This window comes from Mauremys mutica, chromosome 9, assembly GCF_020497125.1.
Source record: "Mauremys mutica isolate MM-2020 ecotype Southern chromosome 9, ASM2049712v1, whole genome shotgun sequence".
In the NCBI taxonomy this organism is placed as follows: Eukaryota; Metazoa; Chordata; order Testudines; family Geoemydidae; genus Mauremys; species Mauremys mutica.
This window is the reverse complement of record NC_059080.1, coordinates 1,179,781-1,204,941: the sequence shown is the minus strand read 5'-3', so window position 1 is coordinate 1,204,941 and position 25,161 is coordinate 1,179,781. Positions and strand designations below refer to the sequence as shown.

General features: G+C 52.6%; 1 protein-coding gene across 7 annotated transcripts in view; it reads left to right on the top strand.

The window, feature by feature from the left end:
* Nucleotides 1–25,161, top strand: part of DLG3 (discs large MAGUK scaffold protein 3) — a 169,684-nt gene that overhangs the window by 117,857 nt on the left and 26,666 nt on the right. For 5 of the 7 annotated variants that reach the window (XM_045030734.1, XM_045030735.1, XM_045030733.1 and 2 more), the window contains 2 exons: nucleotides 2,211–2,313; nucleotides 19,184–19,298. In XM_045030734.1, coding sequence (XP_044886669.1) covers nucleotides 2,211–2,313; nucleotides 19,184–19,298 — 218 coding nt within the window. Of the gene's footprint in view, nucleotides 1–2,210; nucleotides 2,314–5,084; nucleotides 5,251–11,976; nucleotides 12,086–19,183; nucleotides 19,299–25,161 lie in introns of those variants that run through there. The other 2 variants (XM_045030738.1, XM_045030739.1) reach the window with 2 other exon arrangements.

Sequence of the window (25,161 nt, the reverse complement as noted above, 5' to 3'; positions counted from 1 at the left end):
CACAGAGGGGGTCTCAAGGGAGTTTGGAATGAAATCTCCAAGATGCCTTTGTTCACATCATAAAACAATAGTACTTGGCGTAACTGGCCTGGGCTGAAATCACGACTGCGGGGGCGTGGCTGGAAGTCCAGGATGGGACGAGCCGGAGGTGTCTTGGCAGACCAGTGAGTAGGAAGCTTGCACAGCCCTGGCCTCCACTAGCCCTAGCTCTAAGGAGTTCTCTAGTGCTGCTGGAGTTGCTAGGGAAGACATCAGTCCCCTGGAACCCAGGCATGCCAGATTCCGAGGCATTTACTCTAATGGGGTTCAGTTGGGAGCTGGCCTTTGAGCTGAAAAGATCCCCAGATGCAGCTGAGAGTTTGGCCCTGAGCGAGCTAGTGGGAGGGCACTGTCTGGGGAGGAATGCCCTGGTGTCGCCTCCTGGACAGCGCCTGGGGTGGGGCGGGGACTCTCAATCATCTGGGTGAAGAAGGACTCTAGTTTGATCTGAGAGACTCTGTGATTGTATCTAGAGCCGTTTTGGAGAGGGGTCAGTGTGTATGTGTGTTATTTGTAATGGTTTCCTGTTTGGCCGCTGAAATGGGTGTGTATCGTTCCTATCGGCTGTTGCTCTTACTCAGCCTGTAGTTTGGAGTGCTAGTCCTTGTCTACACAGGACAGTGTTTCCCGTATGAGCTAAGGTGTGAATTCAAACTGGTCTAGTTATACTGGTATACTCCACCCTCCCCATGTGGACACACTATAGGCAACCTTTCAGAAGTGCTGTGCCGAGTCTTCATTTATTCACTCTGATTTAAGGTTCCGTGTGCCGGTAATACATTTTAACGTTTGTAGAAGGTCTCTTTCTATAAGTCTATAATATATAACTAAACAATTGTTGTATGTAAAGTAAATAAGGTTTTTAAAATGCTTAAGAAGCTTCATTTAAAATTAAATTAAAATGCAGAGCCCCCCAGACCGGTGGCCAGGACCTGGGCAGTGTGAGTGCCACTGAAAATCAGTTTGCGTGCTGCCTTCGGCACCCATGCCATAGGTTGTCTACCCCTGCACTATACAGATATAAGAGTAACTTTTTACATGTATCAGACGGGTAGCTGTGTTAGTCTGGATCTGTAAAAGTGGCAGAGAGTCCTGTGGCACCTTATAGACTAACAAACGTATGGGAGCATGAGCTTTCATGGGTGAATGCCCACTTTGTCGGATGCACGTCATGTAGCTTATGCTTGGGAAGGGGTTTAAGAAAGCCACACTTATACTGGAGTATGTGCCCACACAGAGGGATTGTATAACTAGATCAGTGTAACCAGTAAATCTTTTCCCTGTAGATAAGGCCTTAGTGATGGGAAAAACCCTTTCTCTCTAATGCATGTGAATTTGTTACTGGTAGGGTGCAGATATTGGCCTGACCTGCATGGGAGAAATTGTCCCTCCCCCTCAGCCAACTGAAATGCATTTTGCATCCACACACAGAAATATTTCAGTCGGTTGCTGGGGGTATAGCAGTCACTGCAAGTTAACCCAGAATTTGTAGAGGTGACCACCGACCGAGTTTCAATTGCTGCAGATTCAATCAATCCAGAACATCTTGCTGGCACAGACAGAGGAATGTCAATGCTGGCAACTGTCAGCTTTACTTTCAGAGCTGTCAGCTCCCTCACAGGTTTCTTTCAGTTCACCAGCAGGCAGGCCAGGGGAAAATGGGTACATTCGCAGGACGACTCCCTCCCTCAAAGAGTGAGGAGTCCTAAGGTGCAAACAGGACAGTAGCACTGTGTGGATACAGAATCCCGAATGGGGGAAGTGAGCACCTTCCCTGGGCTGTATAGGGGGTGAGTGAAGCCATCTTCCCTCTGCACTATTCTCAACCAACATACTTGTGGTAGCCAAACTGCAACCTGCAGCGAGAGAGAGCTGTGCAGGTGTATCGCTGGCTAGGACTGGAGTCTGGGGTCAAACTATAAATGGGGTTTCTAGTGGTGTTGCAGAGGGGTCAGAGAAGGAACTTGGTCACTGATCAACAGTTGGATCGCTTGCTTAGCATCTCGGGAACGTTAGCTAAGGGGATTATTTTTGGAAAGGGGCTTCTGAGCAGACTTGAGAGGAGGGAGAGAAGCGTGTCTCAGTTGGTGTGCTGAGGACAGTTCAAGGCACTGTGGCTCTCAGCTGCCCTATCAATAACTAATCGGATCCCCTCATTTGTGTTTGGTCAGGTAAATGGTGTAAATCTCCGGAATGCAACTCACGAGCAGGCGGCAGCAGCTCTGAAACGGGCGGGGCAGACAGTGACCATCATCGCTCAGTACAGACCTGAAGGTAGGAAATTGCTGAGTGCTGACACCCGCTGTAAGGCCTGGCTGGGGGCCCCCTCCCTTATGCACTAGCCCCAGCCAATCAAATCAAGGGCCCCAGCTCCAAGGTGATCCTTAGTCTGTGGCTGTGTCACCCTGGCTATTAGATGTGGGGCTGGAGTGCTAAGTCTAAAGGCTCCGCTGAAATCGCTCCCCACTCGATGGATGCTGCCCAGTGTTGTCATTGGCCCACCTCTATCAGGAAACATATGTTCCTCCTTGCACTGATATTCCAGTGGCCCCTCCTTTTTGTCCATATATGGAATTGGAAGCACTGGCAGCTACGCCTAGTGGTGACTTCGGCAGACGTTCCTGGCTCTCAAGTAGTCTGTTTCTCCATGTTCTAGAGGTCAGGCCTAGACTGTGTATAGAGACCAGGACACACCGTGTCCCTGACATGCTTGTTTTTCTTGCCACCACATCTGGCTGATGATATGGTTCAGCTGAAGTCACAAGGTCGTTTGGGTTTGCAGTCCCCTATCATCCTCCAGTCAGAGGTGGAGAACCAGTCTCCATCCTGAGTGCAACTGGAGTGTCCACCACTGATGGATGAGAGTGGTGCTTTTATTGCTCCTGCCCCCCTTTTGGCATGCCCACCGCCCCCATGTCCCCCACCCCTCTCAGCGCACCCACTGCCCCTGCCCCTCTTGGTGTGCCATTCACTCCCAAGTTGTCACTTTGAGGTGTCAGATCCTGGTGCAGATCCCTCACATCAAGACCAGCCTCTCTTCCAAAACTGCCTATAAGCCCAACTCTGAATCAGTGTGGAAGGCCTAGAATGATGAGCCCTCCTACCTACACTGCCCGCAGGGATTCAGCAGTCATCGGGTGCCAGCTTTGATTATACTGCAGATGTTGGGCTAGCCTCTACTTAAGGTATCCTCAGAGGACAATGACATGGCAGTGGTCCTAGGCCAGACAAGGACACTCACCTCATGTATCATTCCTGATTCCCTCAGCCTTAAGATTGGTAGCAGGTTCACAGACTATTTACAGTCTGCAGGGAACTTCCAAATTTGTGGGAACGTGAGACTCAACTGCTTTACCATCCCTTGTTATATCTGGCACAGTGGAGTCCTGGGGAAGTAGTCAGGTGTTTTTGAGAGAGATTCAGGTGTTTAATAGAGCAAGTAGCAGTGTCTTCTCTCCAGGTCAGCATGGCTCACTGGCCTGAAATACTGGTGTTTAATAACTTGTTACAACTGGGAGCCCTCATCCTGCTCAGGGTAATCCAGAGTCCCTGCAAAGTAGCAGGACTTCATGTGTTCAGAAAAATCTATTGGAGCAGCCCCTGCCAGGTGAAGCAAGGTGCCATGGAGTAGACTAGGGCTGAAATTGGAGTCAGAGGGAAATTCTGAATCGCTCTCATTTACAGCCAATCTAAAATCCTAGAGTCCCAGCAGGCCATACTGAGTATGTCTACATTGCAGCTGGGAGTGACCCATCCAGCCTAGTTAGACAGACTCAGGGTATTGGGGCTGAAGCTAGTGTGCTAAAAATAGCAGTGTGGCCATTGCACTTTGGGCTCCTAAGCTCATCTGACTGCTTAGGCTTGAGAGCCAAGCTGCAGGCCAAGCAGCAATGTCCACACTGCCCTTTTTAGCACGCTGTCTAGCTCAAGCTTCACTAGGTGGAGTTTGTCTCATGCCCAGCTGTAAACTCTTCTTCCAGGGGCAGCAGCCTGTTTCGGGTGGAGGGAAGGTTCTACACAAAACAGACATTCCTGTGTCATTTCTCATGTAATAACTTAGTTTTGCTCCAAGTCACTAGACAACTCTATATTTAACTAGCACCTAAAGTGACTTTCACTAGCTGTACCCACTCACAGTGGGGTCTCTGATCATCGCCCTGCAGCCTGGTCATCGCCGCAGCCCCACTGTCAAGGCTGCTCACTGCGGCTGGGTAGGCTTGGTCCCAAGATGGCCCCGTTCCCCCGTCAGCAACAAGGCAGCTTCGAGTCGTTCAGCTCCGGGTAACTTTGCTGAAGCTGGATCACACTCGGGCTGAACTGGGCCCGGGCACAGGGCAGCTCCTTCAAAGGAAATGGTGCATCTCGCACGACGGGCCCAGGAACCCGCGGAAAGTCCCTTTCCTCCCGGGGAAAGACTAGCAAGTCCCCGTCGTGCTGGAGCCAAGCTTTCCCGCCGCTTCCGCTGTGCTGTGACTGGGCTCGCCTCGCGCCCGCCCGCCCGCCCGCAGCGGGAGTTTTTACTGCCCGAGGTGCCGGCCGAGTCGCTCGGGCCCCCCTCACTTGACCAGCCCCAGCCAGTGGCAGCCTGGGGGCTCCGCTACTCGGCCCCCGAAGGCCCCGGTCGCTTGGATCTGGGCCCCGGCCCCGGCCCCGCCAGGTGTGGCAGCGGCGCGGCGCGGGCGGGGCCTCAGGACGAGCGCTGCCTCTTGCACCGATTTAGTTACTGGGGCGCCAGTCTGCGTGTGAACGCCCGGCTCGGTCCCCGCCGCGGGCGCCCCCCCCCAGGTCCCTGCTTCCCCGCCGGAGCCGGGCCGAGCCCGGGGGGCGGGGACTGCATGGCGGCGCTGGAACCGCCTCCCCAACCGCCGCCGGCCCGGGGGCGGGGTCGGCGCGTGGAGGAGCCGCCCGGCGCGCTGCGGGGGGAGGGGAGCGCCAGGCCGGCTAGACGCCTCGCGCCGCCCGCGGTATGGGCGGGGCGTCGTATGTAAAAGACAGTGTCGGTGATAGGCCGAGCGCGTGGGGGCGGGGCTTGGTAGGGGTGGGGCCGGGGCAGTGAGCGGATGCTGATTGGCGCGAGTCAGGTCTGGGGGCGGAGCCGCCGCCGCAGCCTCCCGCCCGTGCGGCTTTGTGTCCGGGGCCGGACTCGGGAGCCGGGCTGCTCCGGCGCGGGCTGCCATGGGGCGCGGGGCCGCCTGGGATCCCGTCTGCTAGGTGAGCTGGGCCGGGCCCCTCCCCCCGCGGGGCTCGCCCCGGGCCCCTCCCCCGCTCAGACCCCCTCACCTTGGGAGGCTCGGCCCGGGCCCCTCCCCCCGCGGGGCTCCCCCTGGCCCCTCCCCCCTCCAGCCCCCCCCCACCCCGCTCACCTTGGGAGGCTCGGCCCGGGCCCCTCCCCCCGCGGGGCTCTCCCTGGCCCCTCCCCCACTCAGGCCCCCTCACCTGGCGAGGCGAGGCTCGGGCCCCGCACCCGCTCAGCCCCTCTCACCTTGGGAGGCTCGGCCTGGGCCCCTCCCAGCCCCCCTCCCTTCGGCCCTTCCCCCTCTCAGGCCGCTTCACCCGGGGGGTTGGCCTGGGCCCGGGCCCCGCCACCTCTTGCTTCCCCCCCCCTCCCTGGGGGGTACAGCCTGGGCCCCACTCACTCTCCCCTGCCCCCTGGGAGGCTCAGCCCATGGCCCCCTGTTGCGTTGAGCCCCCCCCCCCGCCCATTCCAGGGGGCTGCACCTCAGAGCCCACCTGCCTGCCCTGCAACCACTCTCCTTCCACGGGCTGGGCTCTCTTGTCCCCCCACCTGCCCAGCCGGCCTGGGCTGTGTCTGTAGGAATGAGCTGATTGTCAGTGAACTGACAGTCCCTAGCAGCCCTTTGCCTGCTGATCTGGATGTCCCACAAGCATCCCTTCCGGACACTGACTGGCCAGCACAGATGTGTGGGGTTTAAGGGCCCTGGTGATTTCCTGGGTAACAAGGCCATAGCATTTCACCCAATGGTTTCTTCTTTCCATCATTGGATCTCCTTCAGCCATTATCTGATAGATTAGCTTAATCCACTGGATTAAGTTAAACTGGAATAAAGCACACTCAGCTCCATATGTGGACACTTCTGGAATTCAGGAATAACTGTTGCACTTTAAACTCACACCTATCTTGATCTGAATGAACTTTCAAGTGTAGGCAAGTTCTAAAGTCCAGCATTTGATGATAGTTCATTTTTGTAGCAGAGCATAGATGCTCTTAATAAAATGCAGTTTGTACCAGCGAAACAGTGTTTTTGCCAGTATAGCTTCTACTGGTTCCCCAAACAAAATAAGCTGCCAGTAGCAGCATGTGTTGTTAGTATAACTATGTCTGGAATGATTGTGCAGGTACATAAATGTCATTTAAAAAAATCATGCCAATAAGTGACATTTGAAGGTGCTTTAGCTGGTTGTATTGTAGCCTGGGATGCGCTAGGCTTTAGGTCTTCCAGTTTATGCAATATCTGCACTGCCAAAAACAAGTGATCTCTCTATTTAAAAAAAAAAAAAGCAAAAAGCCATCCAACTTGGGATAGCTATCTTGCCGTAAAATCCTAGTGGAGACAAGGCACAGGTAGAGTTCAGCATGTCCTGAAGTGAGCACTGTATCCCACTCTCTATTGGGCATGTCTTGTAACCTGGCAGAAACCTTTGGGTATCCTGCAATAGTGTAATTTCTGAGCTCTTTGGCTTTAGCCTACTGTCTTTCTCCTGCGTGTGGGGGTGATGGGTGCAGGGCGAGGGGATGGTTAAGTGACATGAGCTCTCCTGACCCCTGAAAGCTGCTACTAGTGCCCCTTGCTGATGCTCAACATGGCTTTGAAAGAGGGTGGGGAGGTAATGCGCTTTACAAACACGTTGAATAGTTGTAGTTCCTTAGAGGGCTCTTCTGGCATCTGGGGATGTACGCAGAGCTGCCATTTCTGGGGGGCACTGGGGCTACTCCTGTCTCTGAAGCAGGTGCTGCAGTGGCTGTATCAGCAGTGAAGAGGTACTCTCTGATGCCACAGCTGGTGCTGCTTGGTGAAATCTGGAATCTCTGTGCTGCCTGGGAGTCGATACTGATGGTTCTTTCTCTGTTTACTGGAAGCAGAGTTTGTCGGGGAGACTGAGTGGGGGTGCAGATGTTTTGTTTCTGTGACAGGAATAGTAAATATAGTGCCACGGTGATGCTGAGGAGAAGTCAGCAGTGGACTCCCATGAGATCCTGTGGCGAGGCGAAGCTTGCCGACTGCCCAGGAGATTGGGCACAGAAGAGGAAGAGCTGATCCTGCTAAGTATGTGGCTCTCATCCCTACTTAGTAATGTGCTAACATGGTAGCTGCTGTAGCCCATGGAATAAGCTGTCCCTGAGCATGCTGGGCTAGATTGTTTCTCTCCAGGCTACTGCTGCAGGGGGACAGCTCTTAATGTATTAGTCAGTTTTCAATATGAAAGCAGTTGGTTCTGAAAAGTCCAAAAGAGGCTGGAGGTCTGTACTCAGGTCTGTGATCCTTGTGAAGCTTGAGCAGGTGGTAGGAGTCTCTCTTTAAAAGATGCTAATTAAACATTGTTTTTAAAATTAACAGATTTGCCTTTAATCCCTTCACAAAGGTGTTAGCAGCCAAGTGGTGCTGCTAGTGCCAGGCTGAGTGGCAACTATTGGGCAAGGCAATTAATCTGAAGTGTCCCTGAAAAAAGGGAACAGTTGGGTTCTGACACCTTACTTTGCATGTTGCTGGGCAAGGCAGCTGTTAGTTATCTACTGACCCACTGGAAAGAATAAGGACAGCTGCCCTATGTCAGAACCGTGGACCATCCTGTCTGGGCACCAACAGACGCAGGACACTTGTAACTGAATGTCCTCACTAGCCATACAAATGGCTAATGCTTTGTTGAATCCTACTGAGCTTTTGGCCACCATGATATTTTGTCACAGTTAGTTCCATATTCCATGTGTTGTGGCTTTAAAATATGGATTTTCTTGTCAGTTTTAAATGGTTCCCTTTGATTTCTTTGTGCCCTTATTCTTGTATTATGAGTGTAATAGGAGCACCCAATCTCCCTTCTTTGCCATTCTTCTATACATTTCTATCATACCCCCTCTTAGTTTTTGTCCTCTCTGACCTCTTTATTCCTTTTCTCTTCCTATGGAAGGCTTTCCAGGCCATTGATCATTTTTGTTGCCTTTCCTTCTGTTTCTTCTCTATCATTTCCAAAGCAGGTGGTTTGGGGAAATGTTCATGTGATCCCTTCTTCTGCCACAAAGCCCATCTGTGAAGGGAGGTGCAGAGGCTGTCCCCGGAGAGGAGCGTTTTGTGCAGCCCAAGGAGTATGGCATGTGGTGGTGTTTCAAGAAGCACTTTGTGCTCCTGTATTTCAGGTTCAGTTTGCAAAGTGAGATTTGGCAAAGAAACAAGCAGGTGTGGGCTGAGCGTTTCTTAAATGTAGGAAAAGGCAGAGTGAGATTTTAAAATAAGCAGCTGGTCGCAAAGCTATATGTTGTTGGGGTCTGTAGCCCATGGCCTTCATGTACTGTATGTTATGTGTCAAGTGTCATAATATGTTGGCCTCAGGCACACACGTGCATTAAAGACCATTAGAATGATCTGTTGTCTGCATGGAGAAAAGCAATGATATCTCTAGAAAAATGTTAGGTATTGAAGAGGTAAGCAAAGCCCTAGACTGCTGAGACAAGATAGCCAGATTCTGAATGGCTCCGTGACCCATGGACTTCCTCCGGATCAGAATCTGCTTGTGCTTTGCTGCTTTCAGTCCAGCCTAGGCAGAGAGGACAGTTAGTATTTGGGTGTGTGGGATCCTGCCTATAACTAAAACTAAAAATGGAAGGCCTGGCTTTCTGAGGCAGTTAGGATCTGTTTAATTCATGGGAGGTGCAGGGAGGCCATCCTTTGAGAGCAATTAGAAGGCAACAAATCAAAGTTAAGAGTAGTAAGCTGCTAATCTGGATAGGCTGGTGTAGTGAGTATCCCAATACCTCCTCCTAGGGGTGGCAATAAGTTAAAGGAAATGCAAAATAATATGTCCAGACGTTCAACAAAATCACGTCAGCATTACAGACAATAGACTGAGAGCTCAAAAGAATTGGGACCCTAAGAACAACTCTAGAGAAGGAGAAACCAGTCAGAATGGCACTAGTAGCAACAGTGGTCCCTGCTTATGCACAAATAAAAGGGAACAGTAAACCAAGGAGCAGATGTGAACCCATGATTGCAATGGTCATGGACACAAGAGACAGGCATTTAGAAAGCAGTGGATATGAACTGCCCCTGTTCAGAGCCTGGCAGTGCAGGCCCATAGGAAGGAGCTGGCAGAAACTTACCCTTATCAGCAGAGATCCAGGATCTGCAAACTTATCCCCTCCAAACCCTGTGTGATTGCAGGAGAGGCTTGGGGTGCTTGTCCAGGGCTGTGGTAAGTGAATGCACCCTTGCTCATGCTGATGAGTGCCAGAGCTTGGACACAGAAATTCTGGATTAGTATTGACACTTATTCACTTACACAAATTGTTGGGATTTGGGCATCTTCTTAATGCCAGGTATTCTGCTTCTCCTCACCCCAAACAAACAGATCAAAGATAAAATCGTGGGGAGGCAAGTTACTTCTGTCTTCTAAGCACCTGTGCATAGAGATGGGAGCTTGGTGCAAAGCCTTTGGAGGTTACCTCAAGTCTTCTAAAAGAAAAAGCCACTTCCATGTGCTGTTCGGTGTTGCGATTCTAAAAGGAGCCTTTTCATGTTTTGTCTCTCTTCCTGTCAACTTTGCTTTCCATGGGCACAAAGGCCAAGATTTTGACAATGCCATAAATATCCATGAAGGAGTTATTGTCAGGCATGTGACCCAAGCCAGGTGTGCTCTTCGTTTTTCAAATTTAAGAACTTTACTGTAGTGACTCTTCCTGCAGCTGACTTCAGAAGGGAACGGGAAACCATGGAGCCCGTACAGTGATGACTTTTTTTTTAGAAAGTCACATGGCATTTCTCAGCATCATGCCTCAGCCCCTCTCCTCCACCGAGTGGTCAGTGCCAGAGGTGCATGCTGGACGCAGTCAGGGGAAATTAATGCATTAACCCCAAAGTTCAAAGGGAGAGAAAGTAACAGCAATAAAATAAGTCACTTTTAAAGCAGAAAAAAATCACTGACTGTAACTTTAGCACAAGGCAAGTCACAGGTTCCATAAGTGAAAGCAGGGGACCCTTTCTTCCCTCTGCAATGAGACTGCACATGGATGGTCCCAGAACAAACAGACCTGTTCCGTGGAGTCTGAGGCTGTGGCAACATACTTAGCAAGCCTTCCCACATCTCCTCGGAGTGCTGTGTCCCTTCCCTGGCTTTGCAGGTGGATGTAGCCAGCCCGTGCCCTGCTGAGGTTCATCCATCCTGGGCAGCACTTCCTGCTAGAAATAGTCATTATGGGTCCTGTTGAGTTTTGCGACTCTAGGTATGATTCACAGTCACTTCCTTGCCCACTGCGTCTTTGGTCTTTTGGGATGTTGGTTGGCTCTGAGCACAACTCCCATGTGCAGGGCTCCTTGTATCCTCAGGAGGGGCTCCTTTCCAGCTTTTACTGTCGCCTTACTGAGACTCTTCTTCTCTTGGCTCACATGGCTCCTTGATGGCTTTCATTTCCTCCCTTTTCACTGTTTCCTGGTGTCCTAGAAAGCTGTTCAGTGACGTGCTGTTGACAAGTTCTCTTTGGGGGTCAGTGGAGAAGCCTGGGTTGGTAATCTGGGGGGTGTATGTGTAATTTAGTATCACCAGCTAAGGGTCCAGTGTCATAGTAGCTGAAATCCGAGAGAGCCCTTTTATATCGGGCCAGAGACCCACAGTCTGCGGGGTGCAACATTCTTCATGAAGTGACATTTAGTGGGAGGGAGATTCTGGGCCCAGTCACTTGCTCGGGTTGACATGCAGGGCTTTGCTGCTCAGTACAGGAAGCTGCTTACTGACAATTCAGCTGCAGGTTGCACAGAACTGCAGGAAACTGCAAACAGACATGAAGATCTAACTCCATGGTTCTCAGACTTTTGTACTGATGATCTCTTTCACACAGCAAGCCTCTGAGTGCGGCCGCCCTTATAAATTTTAAAACACTTTTTTATATATTTAACACCATTATAAATGCAGGAGGCAAATTGGGGTTTGAGGTGGAGGCTGACAGCTCACGACCCCCATGTAATAACCTCGCGACCCCCTGAGGGGTCCCGACCCCCAGGTTGAGAACCCCTGATCTAACTTAAACCCAGATGTTAGGCAGGCAGTCCCAGCCCCTGATCTTAACGGATCTGTACTAACTCATCACCGCCCACATGGTACAGGAGGTCCTGTACTGCTCTTGCACACTTATGGGACTCCCGGCAAGTCTGCTTCAGCCACAACTCTGGCACTGATGGGTGGCAGTTGTGTCCTGGGGGATTGCTTTTTCTGGGGGCTGTTGAGTTGACACCTAGCTGCTTCGCTGTTTTCACTTCGCTCACTGAATGCGTTTACCATAGAAACAACAGTCCTGTAGGAGAAGGAGTGCTACGTTCACAATAAACAGGAGCCCACATGGAATTGTAACTAAGACCATTAACACCCAGGCTCATTATTCTGCTGTGGGGGTGGAGAGGCAGAGAGAGATGCAGACAATAGTCCAATGGATTTCTAATCCTAGAGCAGCATGGTTTGGGGAGTTCCAGTCCTTTCAGGCTTGCGGTGGGAAGAATTCCGAGCACAGAGATTTCTCCAGGGTGGGTGTGGGGGTAGCGTTGCCCTGCGGGCTCAAGGGACCGATCTCTACTTCATGTAAGCCTGCCTGGCAGAGGAATGGCTCTGCAGGCTCTTTACCAAGGTGTGCAGTAGAAACAATAAATCCTCCCCCTCTCTTAATGCAGGACTTAGTGCCTCCAATTCCCTGGCTCAGCTCCCCAGTGAGACTTTGTGTACAGCAGTGACACTTAAATGGAGAGGCAATCTTTCCGGTTACCGTTCTGTCAGATGAGGTGTGTGTTCTCCAACAGCCTGCATGAGAGCCTGGGATGGACGGGGAACCACAGTAAGGCTCCTGCTCCTCACAGCTGTGTTGGGGTCTAGCTTGCAGTGTGCAATTCATGCTGGTAGCCTCTCAGCTCCCACTCCCCAGCTACCTAGCCACTGAGCAAAGGTTGATCTGACAGTCCCAAGAGGTCCTCAGCCAATGACATACCAATTGAAGCTGGGTCCGAGAGCACATGCACTTGAGTGAGTGCACCCCGGGCCTTTCCCACCAGCCATACACCCTCCTCACAATGGAACCACAGCTCTGACTCCTCCAACCAGGCCTGGACTTGCTGGCCAGCCACCCATTCCTTCCTGGGCTGGCCTTTCTTCTCCCCTGTTCTTTTCCCACGCCCTATGCCCCTGCCTAGTGTGCTGTCTTTACGTATGTTACAGGCTGTTCCCCACCCTGCTCGCTTGGCACCCTCTCTGAGAAGGGCTGAGCACGGAGAAGAGGGCTTTGCTACTGCACTGCTTGCCGAGCAAGTGTATCAGGCGAGTGGGAGCCCCTGCAGGAGAGACCCAGGCCCTGCCCAGCTTTTTCCTCCCAGGCTGTGATGGGCAGCCTGGCTGGGGATCCGGGGCCTTCACTGGGCTCAGTATGTGCTATTCTTAGCTAGCTGCTCAAAATAAAACCAGTGTTGCTGAACTGGGGTGGCTGCAGGTATTGTAGCGCCCTCTTTGCTTGTCTGTCTGCCTCCCACTCGCTCCAAGCCAGTACCGTTTTACCTCCACTCAGCGTTGGGCTCTCTGACCCTGGTGCAGGGCTTGGAAGCTACGCAGTGCACTGCCAATGGGAGTGGCGGAGCTGACACATCAGGAATGCAGGGCCTTGCGGGTCAGAAAGCTCTGAGTGGTGGGTTAGAGGTGCAGGGTCAGAGCACCTTGGTAACCTGGGCTCTTTCCAGAACCAACATCTTTACTGCCTCTCTAGGCACCAGTCATTGCCTGGTGTCCTGAGCAAACGCTGCTCTAGTCTGCTCTAGTGCAGGGGTGTGTCTGTGGACGCTGCTCAGCTCCTTGGCCTTTGCTGTGGCTAATGGTTACCTGGCTGGCAGCAGCAGGGAGAGAGGGAGTTGGGAGCTGGAGCACTCCCCTCCCCCCCAATCCCTGCTAGTGAGCTGTTCCACACTGATCCTGCTGCTAGTTAATATTAAACCTGCCCCCGCCCCTTTCTGGCTGTTCGTCTCCTTCTAAACCAAGCCATTGGCTTTCTCTGGCAGGAGTGAAGTTCATCTGTCAGCAGGCAGAGAGGGTTTGTGTGTAACAAGGGCTGGGAGGTCCCTGATCAACTCCGGACAGCTTGTGGGAAAGGCAGGGAGCTGGACTCCTCCCTCTCGTGAGGTGGGAGACACGCTGTTATCCAGTGGAGTGCTTGGGGGTATGTGCAGGGTGCTGCTTCTCTGAAATGGGGGGATGCTATGTTTCGTCTGGCTCCTCCAAACGGTGGCCAGACCGAGCTAAGCGGAGGGGGCATCTGATGGGGATTCTGGGGTAGGAAGCCATGTGTGACCCACAAATAATGTTCTAGCCTGTTATAGGCATGGGCAGTAAGAGCTGGGTCTCGGAGTCTTGGTCTGTCATTTCACTAGGAACACTGCAGCAGCTGGCTGGATCGCCAAGGTTGCTTGTTAGCCTCTCCCCGAAGGGACAGACAGACATCTACTGTCCCGGGAAACTCAATGGTGATTAGTTCCACTTACATAAAAAGGCAATTGCTGGGCCCCAAACTGCTTCTTCATCTGCTGAGGGCAAAACCAGAAAGCTTCCCCCTTAGATTTGGGTAACTGAAACCAAAATAACCAACTGGGCTGTTTGGTGCCAGCCTGTATGTGGCTCTTTGACTTTAAGTGAAATTTGCAAAAAATCAACTTCCTGATTAAAAAGCAGATGATGGAGTTTGAGTGTTCTCACAGCAAATGACTATCCTGGCCTCTTGTCAGCATATACATAAGAACGGCCGTACCGGGTCAGACCAAAGGTCCATCCAGCCCAGTATCCTGTCTACCAACAGTGGCCAATGCCAGGTGCCCCAGAGGGAGTGGACCTAACAGGCAATGATCAAGTGATCTCTCTCCTGCCATCCATCTCCACCCTCTGACAAACAAACAGAGGCTAGGGACACCATTCCTTACCCATCCTGGCTAATAGCCATTAGTGGACTTAACCACCATGAATTTATCCATTTCTCTTTTAAACCCTGTTATAGTCCTAGCCTTCACAACCTCCTCAGGCAAGGAGTTCCACAAGTTGACTGTGCGCTGCGTGAATAACTTCCTTGTATTTGTTTTAAACCTGCTGCCTATAAATTTCATTTGGTGAAAGGCAGTGGAGATCTGCCTTTCCAGTCTCTATCTTTGATTTAATACACTTGTAATGAAACCTAGTGAATAACGCTTCTCTGGAGAAGGGACTGACTTGTGCCTGGAGAAGTGTCTTGTCTTTGTCTCATGACATTCTGCTCAGCTTTTGCTGAGGTAGACTGTTAAAAAAATTGCCAGTTTCCTTTTTACTTTTCTGTTCCTTAGGAAAACTGTGGCAGCCTGTCAGGAAAACTGTGGCAGCCTGTCAGGAAAAAAAACTGTGGCAGCCTGTCAGAATAACTGAACAGGAACCACTGTAAGGCAGGGCTCCAGCTGCTACAGGAGCAGCAACACATGCTGTGCTGGCAATACTTTGGCGCTTTCAGCCCACCTATAGCAAGTGTGGGGCGAGGAGGGGGCAAGCCAGACCCAGCAGCCTAAGTTCCCTTTCTGGGGGCACCACATGGGGAAGGAGCTCCTGCAACTCCCAGGTAGGGGAAGAGGGAGAGAGAGAACTAGCCCAGGCTCCCCCAACCATCCCGTGGAAGCCCATTTTCCCTTGTTTGGGCAACACAAGTTTACTTCCTGGGGAGTGGGCTGGGGGACTTCCTTGATTTTACAAAAGTCCTTATGACCTTCTTTTGAACATCAGTGGACATGTGTAGTGTAGCTTTGGGGTGTCGTGCAACCCAGCAGAGCTTCAGAGGCCTGTTCTATGCATCTCCAGCGCAGACCCTTTGTTTTTTACCCTCACTCTGGCAGTTCAGTATAAAAAGGTTGTTCCAAGAATGCTGCTGCTGCACAGTTAAGTGGGTGGAAAGTCAGGAAATGCCAAGAGTTCAGGTTGCATAACCCTAACCCCGCCCCCTTTGTGCATTTGTGTTGATATGGTAGTCTTTAATTATATTGTCACATACTGTTATTCAAATGCCACGTAATACGCATCTTTTTGTACAGCTTTGCTATACATGTGCAGTATCTTGTAGCTGTGTATACCAGGCAATCAATCCATGAAAGCTTCGTGAAGAAGTAGTACAGAGAATGCTGTTTATGTACAGCGTATGACAGAAGTTACAACATACTCATGGTCAAAGTTCTGTGGTGTAGGTAGGCCCTGGCCCTGTGCAGAGCCCCATTGACTTCAGTGGGTCTGTGCCGACACAGTCCGCACATACGCAGCTCAGTGAAATTCCATGAGTCTCAGCTGTGAACTTGGCTCTGCAACTAACAACCTCTCTGAGCCCCTGAATTGCATGCAAGGATGGCTGTGCTGCTGGCTTAACAAGAAAATAAGTAATACGTAATTACCGTAGCTACCTTATAGTGAAGAGAGCTTGTCTAAAAAGTCTGCCAGTAAAGATAAGGTTGAACCATTCTGACAGAAATCGCATGAAATTACAAGGGTACGAAGTCTCTTATGCTCTTACGTAGGTATGTATCTAAGGTTAGTAAAAACTGTCATACTGATGTATTCGAGAAAGTGCGTGACCATGTAAACTATCGATGTACCTGCACAGGGGACAAAATTAAAGGCACGCCATCAGCTTACCAACCATACGGTCACTGAATTTTCCCCTAATACTTTTAACGAAAACATGTTAACATCAAGGGGCACGAAAACTGAAAGCAGAGGACCAATATTTCTCTGTCCTCCATGTGTTTCCTGTGACAGCATGATGTGTCTGGTCAGTGTCTCTGCTTCCCCTGTTGTCTGTGTGGAGATCTCACAGCGAGAGGGGAGAGGAGAACATCATAGAGAAGGGAAGTGTGTCTGGAAAAGCTCACGTTGACTGGGGTCTTGCACAGGACCTGAAAAGACTCTTCAGTCTTTGTTTAAAAAAAAAAACAAAAAAACTCCTAGATTCAAGTTGCTTCTGTTCCTTTGGCGTTTCCTGACTCTTGCGTGTTTAACCATTCAACCCTACCATTATACGGCTGTAGTTTTTGGGCTGGGTTAGTACTTTGTGAGGAGGAAACTGGTGCAGCAAAAGGTAGAACACAATAGCAACATGACCATTAAAAGGAGGGAGAGTGTCTGGGAGATAAATGCTGAGTCTAAACTGCATTGCAAGAAACAATGGTGTCCCCCTAAAGCTATTAGAGCAGTAGCTCTGCTTGGTGCTCCAGGTCCTAGTGCATTTCTAAGGATGTCTTCAGCTCTAGCAGCAGCTGCCCCACCTTTTTAGGAAGAAAATGAAAGGACATCGCTTGCTAAGTAGCTGCAGTAGGCCTGTTACCAAGGAGGAGACTCTGCGGGAGCCCTGGGCTGCAAAGCAGGAAGAATTCAAGCCACGGTGCAGCACTTGCGTTGGGGAGTCTGGTCGTTTCCCCTGCTCCCCACATAGGGAACCTGAGGGTTGTGATTCCATTTCTCTCTCCTCCTCACCCTGCTCAGGATCTTGTCTTGCACTGATTCTCCCAACTGAGGAAGGCTGGGAGGCAGCTCTGCTCTGTGAATCAGCCAAAGAATGGTTAAAACATAGAGTTCCCCCACCCCCACATGGCCTGAGCACGCTCTGTGTGCTGTGCTCCCCACCCAGCCAAGGCAGCTTGGCACTGAATGAGACTTGGTTTTGCCAAGGCTGCTTTTTGCTGCTGGGCTCTGGATCTATCTCTTGGTGGAATCTGTGGCTGTATTTTGTTTTCAACATATGTGAATGGTGCCTCCATACTGGAAAGAGGCAGAGGCCTGTATATGCGATGGTAAGGACACAGCTTTTCTGAGCGTGGCAGATGGCCTGGGCAGATGTTTCCCCGGGAGTGCCTGCTATACCGGAGCAGAGTGTGTGTGTGGGGGGTCTCTTTCTCATGGGATTTGTGGGCTGTTGGTAAAAGGATACAATTTCATCATGGATTCCATGACCCATGTGACTGCTTCAGCCCCTGCTGCCTGCAGCTGCGGGGCCAGAGGAGCTGTGAGCCGCCCGCCCACCCCAGTTGGGGCTTAGACTCAGGGGCGGCTCCAGGCCCCAGCACACCAAGCGCGTGCTTGGGGCGGCATGCCGTGGGGGGCGCTCTGCCGGTCACCGGGAGGGCAGCAGGCGGCTCCAGTGGACCTCCCGCAGGCATCCCTGCTGAGGGTCCGCTGGTCCCGCAGCTCTAGTGGACCTCCCGCAGGCATCCCTGCGGAGGGTCCGCTGGTCCCGCAGCTCCAGTGGACCTCCACCGGAGCCGTGGGACCGGCAGAGCGCCCCCCGCAGCATGCCGCCGTGCTTGGGGCGGCAAAATGGCTAGAGCCGCCCCTGCTTAGACTGTCAGTCCCTGTCTCCCCCATGGACAGATTGCAGGCTTCTGAGACACAACCTGTCCATGACTTTTACTAAAAATAACTGTGACCCAATAGCTAAAGTTAAGATTTTGTATCTCCAGCAGGAAGTGACTTTGTGTGTTTGCTGTGCTATGGCTGGATCAGTGGCTTCCTTTCTTTACTGCCCTTGGGGGAGCTTCCTCCTCCCCCCAAATGAGACTTTGAGGGATGATGCTAGTGAGAGGAGAGTGCGGTGGCCCTTCTGCCCTGGAGTCTGGGGCAGGTGGTCTCAGTCCCGCTGTTCTCTGTGCAAATGCTCAGAAATCCCCTAGCAGAGTGAATGGCAGCACAGGAGCAAACTTTCTGTAAGCTGCTCCTGGTGAGCAAAACCCTTGTCTCCACCCTCTGCCTTCCTTCCCCGACCTTTACACCCAGCTGAAGGTCAGCCTGGTGTCTGATGAGGGAGGAGTGTCAGGTGTTAAGAACGAGGTTGCAAGCAGCTCACTGCAAGGTCTTGCCAGCTTCTCTGGAGCTCTCCCCAGCCAGTGAGTTACTGTTCAGCTTCTTCTATGGTTCTTGGTGGGGTGGGGGGATATGCAGTGAATTTGTCATGTTCATCCTCCTGCCTTCTCAGAGCTGAGGCTTGGATTTGATTCTTCCCAAGCCACCCCATCCCAGCTGCCTATATGTACAGTGACACCCGTCTGGGGGAGGGACAGGCTGAGGGGCTACTTCCAAGTGGGTCCCCAAACTAGGGAGGCCTTTGGAACTGGAGAGTGAGCCCAGAGCTGCGCAGGACTTTCTCTTAGCTAGGCTGTTATCTTTCCGTAGTATCCTAGCATCTTCTGGGGTGAGTTAAGTGACTAACATTGGTCATTCCTTCCTCTGAAATGCTTTGGTAATGAGTCTATGCAGCTACTGGGGAGTAGCTGGCTTGGGAGCAGCAATGGGAGCCCCTCGCACTGGGCTGTTGCACGGTCCCCAGAGGGTGCAACTGCTCCTGCCACTAGCTGGCTGGCCCAGCACTAGGATGCTTGGTTCCATTCTCTGCAGCCCAGTGCCCTGCACTAGGAAGTGCTCTCTGCAGTATGACCCTCTCTTCAGGTGGGTCAGGCCCTGCACTGGAAAGACGATCAGGTTTGGGAGCATCTGGCCCACATACCTGCTAGCAGCTCTCTGCTCAGCTCTTGGATCTGCACTCGAGGATGGCAAGCGGTGGGGTTCCCTCCCCAATGCAGAGAACTAGTTGTTTTGCAGATGGACTAGATTTGGGGCTAAGGAGGCAGCGCCTGCTCTGTGCGTCTTGTGCCTGCACTTCGTGTTCACACATCTTAGCAGAGAGATGCATCTGGTTTGATGCTACAGTTTCATCCTCCCTTGTCCTGTGTCTGGGTCTGAGAGAAGCTGCGTCCCCTCCAACTAGGCTGCAGCTGCCTCCTTTCTATGAAGCTTCTTTAACCTCGGAACATGGTTTCTGGCTCTCCCTTCTCCCTGGGACTGGGGTGGTTTGGTGGGGGTATGACAGGCCAGCTCCCTCCCTTCGCTAACCATCCCTTTCTCTCCGCAGAGTACAGCCGCTTCGAATCCAAAATCCACGATTTAAGAGAACAAATGATGAACAGCAGCATGAGCTCTGGGTCGGGCTCTCTCCGGACAAGCGAGAAGAGATCTCTCTATGTCCGGTAAGGTGCACTTCCTCCCCCTTTCCCAGGCTCACGAGGAGGGGGCTGCAGGGAACCCTCACCCCCCCCCCCCGGGGCTGCTGAGGTTTGGGTGGCCTACTTCAGATGCTAAGGGTGAAATCCTGGCCCAACTGAAGTAAAGGCAAAACTCTCATTGACTTCATTGGTCCAGGATTTCACCCCAAGCCTTCACTTGGTAAACTGCAGCGTGAGGCCGTTCTGCCTGCTGCAGTGCCCCACGCCTGCTGCAGTGAAGTGTCGGGTGCTCTGTCCGCCCTTTGGAGTCACCTCCTGGGGGGACCTCTGCAGTGACTAGCTCCTGCTGGGCAGAGGCCATTGCAGCTTAGGCCCACCTCTGAGTGTTTATACCAGGCCAGTCTCTGTGGAGAATCTCTGCCCGGGAGAGTTTTCTCTTCACCAGAGGGCAAGGTGGCTTTTTGCAGTCCCCTGCCGTGGCGCACACGTGCCCTCGGCAAGGGGCTCCCTTCTGGCCAGGCCTGAGCAGAAGCTGGCTGACAAATGCAGTTCTGTTGGAGCCCACTGAGGGCCCTGCAGGCTGTAAGCTTCATCACCCTCCTTAACCCAGGGAGGAGGGAGCTTGGCTGCTCAAGTGAACCTATCTTCCTAGAAACGTCTCTGGCCCCCAGGCCGTAGGGGAAATAGAACCTAAGTGCAACCTTGTAGCTTAACAATTCAACCCAGCACTCTGGCTTCCACAGCAGCCCTGGCTAGGTCCATGTACTTGTGCAGAGTCTGTGCTGTCCAACCTTTGCCTCACTATAGCCCTGGATACAGACTGCCCGGGAGGCATGAGGCCAAGTGCATGTTGCTGAGGGAGCTGTGACTTTGCTGCCTAACGTTGCACTGAGGTAGGCCTTGCATTGCATTGAATCTCTAGTTCCCCCTTTTTGAGATGCACCCGCTTCCGGGTGCTGGTCTCTCTGCACTGAGCCGGTGGCAGATCCAGGCTCAGGGCAGCGTTGTCTCTGACTCTCCAGGGAGTGGGCCATTTGAAACTAAAAGGACCAATAGGAAATGGGAGGAGAAATTCAAGTGAGGCTGCCAGGGGCTGGAGTGAGCACTGACCTGGAATCCTGACGTCCCAGATCTGTCCTCTCTGCGTTTTCCCATAGGAGGCACTTGGAGCAGGGAGGGCAAGCAGGTGACTCTCAGAACTTGGTGCACATCCCAGCTCACTGCATGTAGCAAGCCAGCCCCATGGTGCAGTGAGCCCCGCTCAGGCAGAGGCTGCAGTGGATGCTGTGGAAGATGTAAAGCCTCCAGAGCTCACCTTGGCATGCAGTGCAAAGGGAATTTCTGCTGGCTGCAACTGGGGGTGTGGGTTCATACCCTGAGGGGGAGGGACTGGAGATCTGTGCCGGGGCTCTCACTGCTGCTGCACCCCCAGGGGCTGTGGTCGGGGTGTAGGATGCTTTCTGTGGGACTCCTCTCCTCCCACCCCCACCACATCCCTGAGGCAGGATCTGGGTGGATGGGAGGGGAGCTCTTAGCTGGATTATCGCTTTGATCCCTGGACATGCTTATGGGTCAGAGCCAAGTTTGGAACGAGATGAGTTAAGTGACAGTTGCAATGGCCCCTTTATCCCTCCCCCTCCCAGATCCCTGCTGCAGCACTGTGGGCTCCCCTTCCACAGATCCAGCCATGCCCACTTCTCTTTAGCCCAGGGCTGTGTGAGTGACACAGGCTGCTTCAGCTGTGTAGAGCGTGACAAGCCTGTAGGGCTCTGCCGTACCTCCCGTCCTGTAGCATGGGGACCTCACTGGTGAGTCACTGAGCAGGGGGTCCAGTTCTCCTGATGGCTGTAGTCCACGGTCTCTGCTGTACCTTAGCTCCATGAGGGCTGCCAGGAAAGGGTCCTGGGTGGGGCTATCTGGGCCAGCTGCTCACTGTCTTGTGGCACTCCAGCCAGGGGAGAGCAGAGCCAGTGGAGCTCCCAGGAGAGGAGTGCTGGCTCCACTGCTGGCGGGGACTCGGCCCTGTTCTGTAACTCCAGGCACTCGGCCAGCAGCAGGTTATCTGTCTCTGATAGTCGCTTCCCTGAGGACTGGCATTTTCCCTCTCGGGCTTGTAATTAAAAGGTGCAGGGCTGGTGCTAAATAAGCTGTGGTTTGATGCCCCCCTGGGTATTTCCAGGCACTGCTCATACTGTCACCCTCTCCTTTCGAGTCCAGCCCTGGGAGGCCGAGCCGAGCTGCATGTGGGGGCTGGGGTATGTCATAGTAAACGGCAGGAGCTGCTGTGCTGACTGGCGCACCGAAGTGCTGGGTGCTGAAGGTGATGGTGACCAAGGGTGGCGTGTGGGTGCAGTATCATGGTCTGGTTCTGGGAGCTGAGCTGTGGAAGGGCATGGGGGTTGGTGGGCAGTTCACCGCCGTGCTCAGCCAATGGAAAGGCAGGTTGGCTCCCTTAGGCCTGGTCTACACTGGGGGCGGGGGGAGGGGTCAATGCAAGTTACGCAGCTTCAGCTACATGAATAACATAGCTGAAGTCGACGTACTTAAATCTACTCACCGCGGTGTCTTCACTGTGGTAAGTCGATGGCTGACACCCACCCATCGACTCCACCTGTGCCTCTCCCCGTGATGGAGTACGAGAGTTGATGGGAGAGGGTTCAGGGGTCGATTGCTGCCCGTTGATCCAGCGCGTAATGTAGACATGCCCTCAGTGATGGTGACTAGCCAGGAGAGAATTATCTTTCCCTCTCACTCTGCTCACCCAAACTGCCTGGGGCACGTGGGGAAGGGGCAAGGAGAGGAGCTACACCTGTACAAGAGAAGCAAAGAGTTCTGTGGCACCTTATAGACTAACAGACGTATTGGAGCATGAGCTTTCGTGGGTGAATGCCCACTTCATCGGATGCACCCACGAAAGCTCATGCTCCAATACGTCTGTTAGTCTATAAGGTGCACAGGACTCTTCGCTGCTTTTACAGATCCAGACTAACATGGCTACCCTCTGATACTGTACAAGAGAACGTCCCAGTGCGGAGCTATCAGCCTGTACTGTTCTCTGTCTGCCAGGTGTCAGGCCTTGCAGGGAGGTCGTGCAGCGTCCCCCTTGGGCCAAACAGGAGCTGACGTGTACATCTGCCTTCCCTCTGGAAAGGGCTGTTCCTGGGATGTAGTTCAGGTGACCACCCCACTCCTTCCTACTGGGATGCATAAATGCATCCAAGCCTGAGTGACTGAAATGGCATGATTTTTAACCTCAGCCTGCCCCTCCCCTGGCTCATCTCTAACCACCCATTAATGGCAGTCTGGTTAAACCGTACTCGGTCACAGACTGTCAGTGGTTCCTGTGGTTTGTGACCACACTTCTCCAAGCCATTTTACACCTGTCTTGAAGAGCCCTGCCCCAGCCCTTCTGGGTGGGGTAGTTTCGAGCACGATTTAGATGAAACTGGTTGAGCTGTCGTGCTGTGGACAGGACAGTAATTACAAGGTTTGCTGCCAAACTGCCTTAGTCAGTCCTCCGAGGCAATCCCACAGTACATGGCATGACATCAGTAGGGGAAACGCTTGCCCCATTGTCTTCCAGAGCAGGAAATAACCCCCTATTCTTGAGATGAACACACCTGCATTCCCTGGCTGTGGATACCCCAGACCTCCCCTGCTGTTGGTGAGCTGTGCACAAGTGCCTGCCTCTCTCTCTCAAGCTGGTTTATAGACTGATAGATTCCAAGGCCAGACGGGACCATTGTGATCATCTATTTGACCTCCTGTATAACACAGGCCAGAGGTCTGCCCCAAAACTGTTCCTAGAGCAGAGCTTTTAGGAAAACAGGCCATCTTGATTTAAAAATTGTCAGTGAGGGAGAATCCATCATGCACCTTGGTAAACGGTTCCAATGGTTAATTACTCTCCCTGTCAAAATTTGCGGTCTGGATTTGTCTGATTTCAACTTCCAGACGCTGGATCACATTAGACCTTTCTCTGCTAGATTGAAGAGCCCATTATTAAATATTTGTTCTCAGTGTTCGTACTTTTAGACTGCAATCAAGTCACCCCTTAACCTTCTCTGTAAGATCATGTGATTGTGCCATAGTTTAATGCACACTGGGGGTCCCCCTCCCCCTGTGAGATGTAGGTCAGTATGAATAGACTCATGGGACACCACACCCCAATGCCAGCCCTGTGATGCCCCAAGAGGCAAAGTGTATGTGATACTGGATAAGGCTTTACCTGGGCCGGGAAATAGATGTAAAACGTACTGGGAGTGAGGCCAGGGACCAGATGCTGTGCTGCCCCTGCCTTGACGCTCTTGCCACGTTGAATGCTCTAGTTTCTGTTCCCACTCCAAAGCCCAGGTGCCCCAGGGGCATCTGGTACTGGGGTACTGAGCTGGATGCCCATAGTTCTGCTCCAGCCTGGCAATTGCAATGCAGCTGAAGAGGGTGGCTTCCTTCTAGGGCATCTGGCCTTTCCCCAGGGCTGGTGTTGGAGACCCCAGACAATTGCTGTCACTCACAGAGCACGGCAGCCTTGTGTGCATTCTGAGGCCAAGACTTTTATCTGATTGTCAGGAAACACTGAGCACCCCCAAGAATCGGGCCTTGCGGAGTCTCAGATAGGGCACCTAGAATCCCTGAGCCACTTTGGAAATGGTGGCGTGCAGCTTTCGGCCATGCTGTGTGTATGGTCTGGGGCCCTGGCTGAATCTCACTGAGATCCAGGATTAATCAAGTGTTGTGCCCATTTGTGGATCCCTGTTGTGGGTGCTCTCCATGGGTCTGCTTTTTGCTTTAATCCCAGGCAGCTCATTTCCAGAGCGGGATCTGTTTGCCCCCCAACCCCCCACCCCAAAAAAAATCACTCGAGGAGGAGGGCAGTGCAGCACAGCCTATTATCACTGATTCATAGAACCACGGTTTCTCCTCCCTGCCCTCAGGTGTCTGACTCTGCAGAGATTGGGGCATCCTCTGCCTGCACACGGTATGCGTTAGAACAACATCCAGTCTTGATTTAAACTTGAGAATGCTTCTGTTGGCCGATGATGGGCACTAATGCGCACCTAGTTTAGGCGAGGCCTTAGAGTGCGGCTCCATGTTCTGCATCAGATTGCCAATCCCAGGCAGGATTCGCAGTTCACCTTCTCGCTGCCAGTGTTAAACTCCCCCTGAGGCCCACTGGCGGCGTTCCTTCTCCTGTCTTGTCAGGGTCATGCAGATTCTGCAGGTCAGATGCAGCTCTCAGTGATACCTGTATGGAGCTTTTTGTCCTCAGACCCTCCCCAAAGTGATGCCTGCCTCAGCCACAGAGCAGTATTGTTGTACTGCTAGTTGCCAGAGTGCAGGCATTCTCGTTAGTACCTTGCTGCCGTTGGGTCTGCCCAGGCGCCTCTGCAGGCTCAGACGTATTCACCCTTGAGATAGCAAGGTGACAGACCCCTCGGGAATATCCTAGGTAGGTAGGTCGGACAGTTGGGTTGCTCTTTGAGCCAGTCTGGAGCCCAGTTCCCTTTTCCCAAATCTGTGCTGGCTCTGGAGGGCATCACCAGTTTCTCCTAACACACAAGGGTAGCAGAGCTGTTGCACAGAGCATCTCTTCAAGCCATAACAGCTCTTCTGAACACTGCCTGGCTCCCCCCAGGCGTGCCCTGTTGGCCATGCACTGGGTGATCTAACATGGACGTAGTCAGGGTATGTCTATGCTGCAGTTAAAAACCCCTGGCTGGCCCACACCAGCTGACTTGGGCTCAGGTTAAGGGACTGGTGAATTGTGGTGTAGACACTCAGCCTTGAACTGGAGCCCAGGCTCTAGGACCCTGTGAGGTGGGAGAGTCCCAGAACTCCCAAGCCCAAATGTTTACATGGGTCTGAGGGCCTGAGCCCCTTAGCCCGT